Source organism: Cyclopterus lumpus, chromosome 17, assembly GCF_009769545.1.
Source record: "Cyclopterus lumpus isolate fCycLum1 chromosome 17, fCycLum1.pri, whole genome shotgun sequence".
Taxonomy (NCBI): domain Eukaryota; kingdom Metazoa; phylum Chordata; class Actinopteri; order Perciformes; family Cyclopteridae; genus Cyclopterus; species Cyclopterus lumpus.
In genome coordinates this window covers 12,140,162-12,149,614 of record NC_046982.1, presented here as the reverse complement: position 1 = coordinate 12,149,614, position 9,453 = coordinate 12,140,162, and the positions used below count along the sequence as shown (strand labels likewise).

General features: G+C 41.4%; 1 protein-coding gene across 2 annotated transcripts; it reads left to right on the top strand.

The window, feature by feature from the left end:
• The first annotated feature begins 2,959 nt into the window (after positions 1–2,959).
• On the top strand, positions 2,960–9,117 carry adcyap1b (adenylate cyclase activating polypeptide 1b). Of its 2 annotated transcripts, XM_034555822.1 has the most exons (5): positions 2,960–3,244; positions 3,638–3,742; positions 4,704–4,838; positions 5,221–5,325; positions 5,961–9,117. In XM_034555822.1, the coding sequence occupies exons 2-5, from the start codon at positions 3,639–3,641 to the stop codon at positions 6,142–6,144; spliced, it is 528 nt and encodes a 175-aa protein (XP_034411713.1). In that variant the 5' UTR covers positions 2,960–3,244; position 3,638; the 3' UTR covers positions 6,145–9,117. The 2 variants fall into 2 exon arrangements, with proteins under 2 accessions (XP_034411713.1, XP_034411714.1); XM_034555823.1 differs by lacking the exon at positions 5,221–5,325 and having other exon boundaries at positions 2,967–3,244; positions 5,961–6,393.
• Positions 9,118–9,453: the final 336 nt, after the last annotated feature.

The following is a 9,453-nucleotide window of genomic DNA, read 5'->3' as shown; positions in this document are numbered from 1 at the left end:
TCAGTCACATGACATTTCCAAAGGGAAACAGAGTGTGCCTTGGGCAAATGTTATTGCTATATATGGACAGTTAAATGATTCTTTAAAAAAAAGAGAGTAAAAGCCAGGACAAAGCTGTTTTCGAGAGGGGAGGGTCATGTTCAAATTGCATCTCAAACATCTTGTACGAGCAAAAACTACGACGACAACACTTCAACACTGCAGGTACAATTAGTATGGTAGCTTTTTTAGATTGAGTTTGAAGTGATTTGCTGACACCTACTGACACGGACTGCACTGCGCGCAGACGGCTCTGGAAGTGTCCCCTGGGAGACGTCTCAAAAGCGGCCCCTGCGGGTAACAAGATGTACTACACAAACACACACACACGCGCGCACACACACACGCGTACACAGTCAGGTAACCGTTAGACCATTTCCTCACAGATATGTATTTTCTATCATAAAAATAAAGATTAATGCTCAAATACAACGTGATGTGTGCCCGAAGTACATTGTGTCTAATTGGTATTACAGTGTACTTCTGGCAGACAATAATTCGACTATTTGAGATGGGTAATAGTAGAGAATGTGAGCACTGATGATAGAAGCTAAACTGACTTCCGATCAGAGAGTACAAGTGAGCCACGACATGACCTGGCGGCCGAGGCATAACTCAGTGAAATGAAGGAACCACACGTTCCTCTCAAGCCAGGTAGTCATTTATTCACCGTTTCAATCAGTATAAAGCAAAAGTCTACCGGGCAGAAACAGGTCGTTGTCGGATCCTGGATGGAGCTGGGCCGACGCTATGATTGGCCGGTTTGCGTTCAAAGGGGCGGAACTTGGCGAAGGGTCATTTGAATAAAAAACACGTATGGGCCCACGTGACCAAGAGAGTGTTGGAGCTACACATAACAATGTATATTTTATTTGTACCTTTTTTCTTGGTGAAATTTCCTTTAGGCATTTTGAATCTTCCATACAACACGATCACCTCTCCCGGTTTATTAAATAAACACTATGAGAACTCAGACATCCAACATGCAACAAGGGGTCGCGTCACTGCTTCTTTTTCATGCGTCAACAAACAAAAAACGGACTTTCTGTATCTATGCAGACTGCTCTCAGAAAACATTCACAGTGAAACATGAATTGAGTGTAATTCTTAGATATGTATTACAATTAACCAAGAACGCAATGAAATCAACCCAATAAATTCCCCTTTGCCAGTCTAACATTTAAACAAACATCGTATATAAAAATAATAATATAATAACGTATTGGATTCTAGATTGAATGCTATAGTGCCTGATCTCAACGAAATATCCGATTACATAAAGGTTATAATAACATTTAAATGTTTGAAAATGCATTCCAAATAAAATACATTGTTCGGGGAGTGTCGGGATGAGGCCTCCCATTTGTTCTTCTGGAAAACAGGTTTTATTTTTCTGTCGTGAACCTCACTCACGACGAGCAAACGTGAGCATTGACTCATCGTGTCTCACACGTGTTCACCAGGCTCGCGTGCTTCTCTTCTTGTCCTCACGATGGCGCCGTTTGCTCAGACTACTGCGCTGCATCCGGCCGAATGTTGTCGGTCTGCTCCATTCAAAACATTTGGGGTTTAATTAAGTTGTGCTCTTCGTGGGAAGCGGCGGCTGCGGGCTCTGTTCGTCACATTGCGTCAGAGTAAACAACACGCTGACGTGATCCCTCCTCTTCGACTGGTCGGTGAGCTGGAGGTCTGATTCCGCGTTGAACGGAGCTCCATCACAAGGCGCAGTAACCTGCAGCCCGGTAGAGGCCCGCCAAGCCAAATTAGATTTGTTACACGTGCAGGCGAGAACCCGTTCAAATTAAAAGCCTCATAACTTGTGTATATGTCAGGAACATTAAGGTTACGTTTATACTTAACTGTATTATTAGCAAACAATGAGTACCATATTAAAGAGAAGCCGCAAGCGTAAAGTGGTTCGACTTATTGCCAAAGAACTTACCAAACAAGGCTTTAATCAAGGTGGAAAGAATTAGGCCATATATTCTTGGTTAACTGACACATATGTATTACAGTGGAGCTATACACGCCTTTATCTCGAGTTTTTTCGTTTTAACGTATCCTTCGGCACATTATAGAGATACAGATAATTTCAGAACAATGTTGAGAAAATGAGTGGACCGTTTTCTCAAGCCACGTAGGCTGAAAGCTTTCTGAAGCGGCATCCTGCGTCACCAGCTTCAAATCAGATTACGTGCCTCGTTTATTTCAACAATCTAACGCATAAGCAGAGGCCTCGGCGCGGCCACTGCACGGCTATTACAGTCAGCTCCTCGATATCCAGTGAACACTTATTGGATATTAGAATAAGTGACTAAATAGAGAAAGCTGCAATTTGAGACGATTGGTTTCAACACTGGTCTGCTCCCCACTCCCAAGAGGCCTTGGACTTGGTCAGCGGAAGTCTGATTCCACCCCTCCCCCTCCATCAAAACCATCCAGTCACACGAAACCACCATCACCAGCAAAGAAGATCATTTCCCAGCTCTGTCATACTCATAAAACCCTAATTTGATTTATTGATGACGCGTGAGAAATAACCTGTCGCAGTGGCACATTGATTTGTATTGTCCGTCACATCGTCGTGCGTAAAGTTCATGTATGGCATTCACAAACATTTCTTTTTTTAAAGTTTATTTTTATATTTAAAAAGAAAAAAGTTTGGAAGCAAACTTCCATCTTAGATTGCAGGTGGGCTGATGGGTGGGGTGGGTGTGTGGTTGGGGTGGGGTGGGGTGGATGGGGGGGGTTGACGGATGCATCGATGAGGAAGGAACTGTACTTTTTTTATTCCGGGAGGCAAACTTGATGACGTCTATAGCATCCTTAATGTGACATACTGGAGGGGGGAGGGGAATGGAGGGGGGGGGGGGGGGGGCAAGGCTTAGGATACATAGATAAAAATCCAAGGAATCACAGCACAGAACAAAAGTTCAGAGCAGCGACATGCTGACGAACGTTCAGCGCACTTTCTCACTGAGTGCACCTGTGCTGTGCGACTGGTTTAACTGCGCCTGAAAGTGAGACCCGCCGCAGTGAGGGGAACATAAGGGGACCACCGAGGCGCTTTAGCCAGGAAAGAAGTGCCGTGAGAAAGAAACCGTATCTCTCTCTCTCTCTCTCTCTCTCTCTCTCACACACACTGCCACAGCCGCGCCCGGATCGCGTCCAACAGCACAGCGCTCTGCCTGCTTCCCTGCTATAGGTATGTGCTTTATCTGCGGATTGTCTTTACACGCGGAGAAATGCATTGACGGGAAGCAAGATAAATAATGGAAATTATTCCTTTTTTTTCTGCACTGCAAGGAGAGCTGTTTTTTTTCCTCAATTTTTTAAAATTATTACTTTGGCACTGCATGCAAATGATTCGGTGCCAATACCACAGTTAAACTTTTACCAAACGGGATGAATAAAACAGAGAGAGGGGGGTTTGAGTGTGTCCTTATTAATATTAAACCGGCTTACATCCGATCCAGCTTTTGTCATAAGAGAAGTACAGCATGTGCATTTGACCGAACAAAGAGCCAGCATGTTATTTCTTTAGGAGTGACTAACCTGTTTAATGTTACGTCTGTTTTTTTCCTCCATTTTCTAACAGCATGGCCAGTTCGAGTAAAGCGACTTTAATCTTGCTCGTCTACGGAATCTTAATGCACTACAGCGTCTTCTGCACACCTATCGGACTAAGTTACCCTAAGATTAGGTAGGTGTACGTGTTTTGTGGCTCTTTATAACCTGATTATAGTCTCTCTTTTTTTAACTGATGCATGTTGCTGCTAAACACCACTTTGTTCAATGGTTTTTTCATCTCGTTTGAAGATTTGGATTCGTGCACTTTTATTTCAAACAAGTGTGCGTAATTGCGCAAAAAAAACCTATCCGCGCAATTTTAAATCACATAATTGAGGGGGATAACGCAAGGAAACAAAAATAATTTACACATACGCAAATGCGAGTCTTGTGAGCACAATGACAATGGAAATTGCGTAGAGGTATCTGTCCGGTGGGACGGTTCACAGAACTCCCCTTATTAAAACTGAGAGTGCAGTCAATGCAATTGATAGCCCTTGAGATGACGGTGGACTGGCGTCACCAAGGAGAGGCGAGGCAAAAGGAATAGGAGAGCTCTATGCATTTAACATGTATTGCCTTTTTTTCTGTGGAAAGCATATCCATAATTTGGGCGTGGTTCTTATTGATTCTTATGTTTCATTTCTAATTGCCGCATTCTTTTAATAAAAAATTGGCTCCACGCCTTCACTAAGTGTGATCATTTTCACAGCCTTTGTTTCGATTCTTAAATTATTAATGAGGCTTCAACCTGTGTAGGAAGCAGCAGCACCGAGTTGGAATTAAAATCAGATATTTGTTTTCCGAATGAAACTCATTTATTTATTTAAACAAATAACTAAACCGAAGCTACACACATTTACCACATTTGAAGGCATTATCTGTTGGTCACATTTAAATAATTCGTTTTCTGGGTTTATTTCCAAAACACCTCCAGATATTGAATTTGTTTTCGTTCTCTCCCCTTGTCTCTAATGCATTTAACCTCCCAGTGATTTTAGAAAACGGATGCAGATATATTGGCATTCTTTCACTGCTGCATCACACTTGTCCCAGACGGATCAGATTAGTGATGAATGCTCTCCGTTTTTCAGACTTGAAAACGACGCCTTCGATGAGGACGGCAATTCCTTATCCGACATGGGTTTTGATAGCGATCAGATCGCGATCCGGAGCCCTCCGTCCTTAAACGACGACGCGTACACCCTGTACTACCCACCGGAGAAGAGGTAAACGTGCCCTCACACCGCAGCTCGAGCCCCGAGCTGGATTCCATTTGTAATGACTTCTTTGCTGTTTGCTATAATGTTTGCTTGTTTTGTTTTTCCCCCAGAGTTTCTCATGTTATTTGTTCAGTGTTTTTTTCCATACCGAGTAGCCTAAAATGTTGGTTCCAAATACTGTGAATAATCCAGATCAAAAGCTCGGCACACGCGGGGATAGTCTGTGTGCAAAAAAAAAAAAAAAAAACCTGCGAGGCTCCGATTTAATTGCACCTGATGTGATTTTGGAACTGCGGGTGGGTGGGGACATTTTAGGCTACTTTTGATCATTTTGTCTGCGCTTTTTAGTCACTGATAATCTATGTGTTTTGGCGTTTTATCATCTCAGACCAGAAAGGCATGCTGAGGAAGAATTAGATAGAGCCTTGAGGGAGATCCTGGGTCAGTTAACAGCGAGACATTATCTGCATTCTCTGGTGACAATTCGTGCAGGGTAAGGGCATTTCTTATCAGCGTTCACCTGCAGTCATCACTTTTTATGTTTCTCCGCTACACAAGTCCAGGCTACATCACTGTCTATCATTTAATGTGCGTTTGTTTTTCTCAATCTAATTTTTTTTGTAACTCTCTCTATATGAAAAAACCCGTCTCGTCATTTTCATTTTGTTTCTGTTTTTTGTTGTGGCGTATAGCTCTGCACTCATGACTAGTGTCCTCCCTTAACATTGAGGGTCAGCTTTTTTTTAGGTTCAAATACACTTCAATTTATATGTGATTAATCCATCCAATTCATTTGGTTTTCCCACGCTCTGATAAAAAAAAAGAGAACATGCGTCAGAATATACAATGAGCAGAAATGAATAATGTATAACTTTTCTCAAACGCTTAAAATAACTCTTCTGTTTCTTTTTTTACACTGTCTTGCTTGCCGCCCCTTTAAAAAAAAGAAGGAGGGAAAAAAAACACATAACAGGCCCCCAACAAATGAATTAATAATGATTGTAGGCAACTTTGCATCATGGCAAGATGAAGATATTATCAAAGCTAAAATGTCAAATCAAAAACAGCGGACATTTGTTGAGAAGTGGAAGGCTGCAGCTTGAACTTTGGTTTTGTTTTGTTTTCCAGTGAAGACAACAGCATGGAGGAAGAGTCAGAGCCCTTATCCAAAAGACATTCAGATGGGATCTTCACCGACAGCTACAGTCGCTATAGAAAGCAGATGGCCGTGCAGAAATACCTGGCAGCGGTTCTGGGAAGAAGGTACAGACAGAGAGTTAGGAACAAAGGACGCCGACTTGCCTATTTGTAGCGCTGTTACAGCGCCACATGCCCTCCTGTGTATATACATCCGTCGTTAAATCAAAGTCATTCAGATATATCTGACCAACCAGTGGATTGCGCCTGTGTTCTTTTAACATGTATTTATGTATGAAGTAAAGCCATTAAAATGAATATTTTAATAATAATATCGTTTTTTTTTCTTTTTGTACAAAAGCACTTGATACCGCACAGTTATATACTTTGTGGACCAATATTTTATTTTCATGTTGAGATGTTGAAAACAAAACAAAATGGCAAAAAAAAAAAGAAGAAATTATAAGAAGAAGAAGAAGAAAAAAAGAAGAAAAAAAAAGATAATTGTGCACCTTCAACATTATGCGCTTGACATCTTTAAAGGTCATCTACATATGCAGAAAATAAATAGATTTTAAAAAGACAATCAAAGTATTGAATGTTATACTTATTTTTGTAACCAACGTTCTATTTTTTTAGTGTTGTTTGTTTTTCCAAACAGGCCCAAAGAAGCAGTGAGCATGCTATGTGAGGCATATCGGGGCTTATCCTAAATGATAGATGTTGCCCTTGCCCAGCCTCCTCCCCGCTCCCTTAATGGGAGCTCTGTGGGTTTATGTAGCTTGCTGCCCCTCCAGGGCAATTCACATGGCTTTTGTTGAACAGCCTCTCATTTGATGATTGACTCACATGACCATTCATTTAACTGGTGGTAAAATCCGACCCCCTTTTGAGCAGAAATTTAATTGTAGGCTTTTGCAAGGGCACTATTGCCTTTACTGGAGATAAAGGAAGCACTCAAGTTTCTGTTAATGCGACAAACACTGCTTGCTCACTTGCCTCAAAGTCATTTACTGTGGGGAGATACATCGTGCTGTGTTCAGAATGTTCCATATGTGTGTGTTATGTACAGTATAGAAATTACACAGTGCACATATTGTTGTCTGTGTTCAGTCAACAGAATTATTTGGAAGAATGTGCTTCAACTGTTGATTGTCTTTGGGCAGCACTACAGATATTCAGAACGGACCCAGAACAAGATACAGGAAATTAAGCATTTTTTTGGTGACCAGAGGTGGAGCGGAAAGGTAGCATCTGAGTTACAGTTAGGGATATTTAACGATGTTTCTTATTTATCGGTGCATGGGGAAACTGACTCCTTGCTGATTTTGCTTAGAAACTGCATGCCATCGTGCTTTTTTTGGATTGTGCTATTTGAGTAGGTGGGCTGTGCTAAGCCTATTTCAGAACCACTCCCCCCTTCAGATGTGTTGGAAATGTGAACAAGGAGGGCTAGAGGTGGTGGAAACGGGTACTGCACTGACTTGTTGAATTTATAGCTCCCCTGCTGCTGTCATTGTGGATATCATAAGACGTGACACTGGACCCCCCTTCCTCTTTGTCGATTGCCTTTGTCCTGGTAGCGTTTTTTAAAGATTATTTTGCTTCTAGATCACCGTGCATAATAGCTGATTTGACAGTGCTGTGATTCTTTGTTAAGACAAATCTGATCTGTGTTAGATGTCTACTGAGGTTTGTGCAGTGATGTTGTGATATAGAGATGAGGAGAGTGTTAGGTGACAGAGAGAGAGAGAGAGAGAGAGAGAGGGAGAGTGTTAGGTGAGAGAGAGAGAGAGAGTGTGTGTTAGGTGAGAAAGAGAGAGAGAGAGAGATGTGTATGGAGAGGAAGACAAAGCTGGAGACAAAGAGACGATGTGGGTGTGTGTGTATGTGAGAGAGAGAGAGAGAGAGAGAGAGAGAGAAAACAAAGCTGAGACGGTGACAAGCCTGAGAGAGGTTGTCCCACCTGGATACAGAGACAAACAAGAGGCGAGAACCCCGCCGCCTCTCTTTACCTGCCAAAGTAACATCGGGTCAATGAGCCCGATAGAAAATATCAGATGTTAAAATGTGTACTTTGGTATCAGGATGCTTGAACAGAATAGGCCCCTCTGAATGGAGGTGGATGAATTTCAGCCCTCCAGTTGAGGGATCTTCCCACTGACGTTTATTATGGAGACAGTTTATGTATTTATTCAATGTTATGCAAATGCAACTGTATGCACCTCTGCAATCCAATCAGTGGCCTGCTCCCCCCTCCCATAGAAACTATCAATACACTCCTTCTTCAATTTTGGCTTTATCCAACAGGCTTTGTTTGAATGTGAGTGCGGAAGTGAGTTTGAATATTGGTGAGCATTCATTTCATTTCACGTGAGTGTTACAGCATGCATCGGATGTGTGTTTGTGTGAGGTGACTGAATGTGCATGTGAAGGTGGAAACAGCTTTTGGCTTTGGTGCCTTGCTTCGACGTAAAAAAAAAAAAAAAAAAAAAAAAAATCAAATCAAATAATTTGCCACAAGTGACAGATGGCATTTTTAGTGGCCCTACAATGCTGCAGTCCATGAGCTTACATGGAAACTTCCTTTCATACTGTTCGCTCAGCTTAGTCCGCCCCAAGAGTAGTAGTAGAATTAGGCTTTCTTTTAAAGCATGGCATCAATTTATATTGAGTATAACAATATAAAATGAACAGAATGTATATGTTAATGGAAAAGGCAACGTGTGTGTGTGTGTGTGTGTGTGCATAAGTTTGGGGTGTTCAGTGTCTGAGAGTTGTGAACAATGAGCAGTGTTTGTTACTGTCGATTATGAGGTGTTGTTGATTATTTTGATATTGGTCAGTAATTTATTAATCATAAAATAGCCCCAACATATTATTTACAACTATGTGCATCACTATTAAGAACAAAATAGTTTCAGAGCAAGACAGAGATGTTGTTCCGATCATATAAATGCCTGTTGTTGATATTTCTGAAAGCGCCAAACGCCTTACTTCAATGTTTAATCTCTTATCTATCTGAAGACTATGTGTTTTAAAAAGTGAACCGTAGTACAAGTGGCATCGTTATACACACAGGAGTCCTTATATGGGGTTTTACGTTTCTCAATGTTATGAAAGTGTTGTAAGATTTGTATGAATAAATTTTTGTAAACAACACAATTTTCTAATGAATGTCTAATCTTTGAAATACATAATTCTTAAGAGGGTACATCATGTGTTGTGAAACAAAGACAGCGCCACGACGGTGGAGAGACAGCATTGTCACACATCTCGACTACAGTCTTTTAGTCTCACACCAGAATAAAGCTCAAATCTACCTTTCAAAATGAGAGTTTCCATGATCACCAAGGGTTACAGAGTGAGATCTTCTCCTGACCTCAAGTCACATTACAGAAGATAAAGTGAAACAGCCTCCAGCAAGCAGAGATTTAAAGTTACATTTATCTTTCCGAAAAAAAAGAAGAAAAAACGAAACAGA

Excerpts from the sequence above, each read along its gene's own strand:
- adcyap1b (XM_034555822.1), top strand. The coding sequence starts at position 3,639 with ATGGCCAGTTCGAGTAAAGCGACTTTAATCTTGCTCGTCTACGGAATC. Across the intron at positions 4,839-5,220 it reads TACTACCCACCGGAGAAGAG|ACCAGAAAGGCATGCTGAGG; the intron begins GTAAACGTGCCC and ends TTATCATCTCAG. Across the intron at positions 5,326-5,960 it reads CTGGTGACAATTCGTGCAGG|TGAAGACAACAGCATGGAGG; the intron begins GTAAGGGCATTT and ends TTTGTTTTCCAG.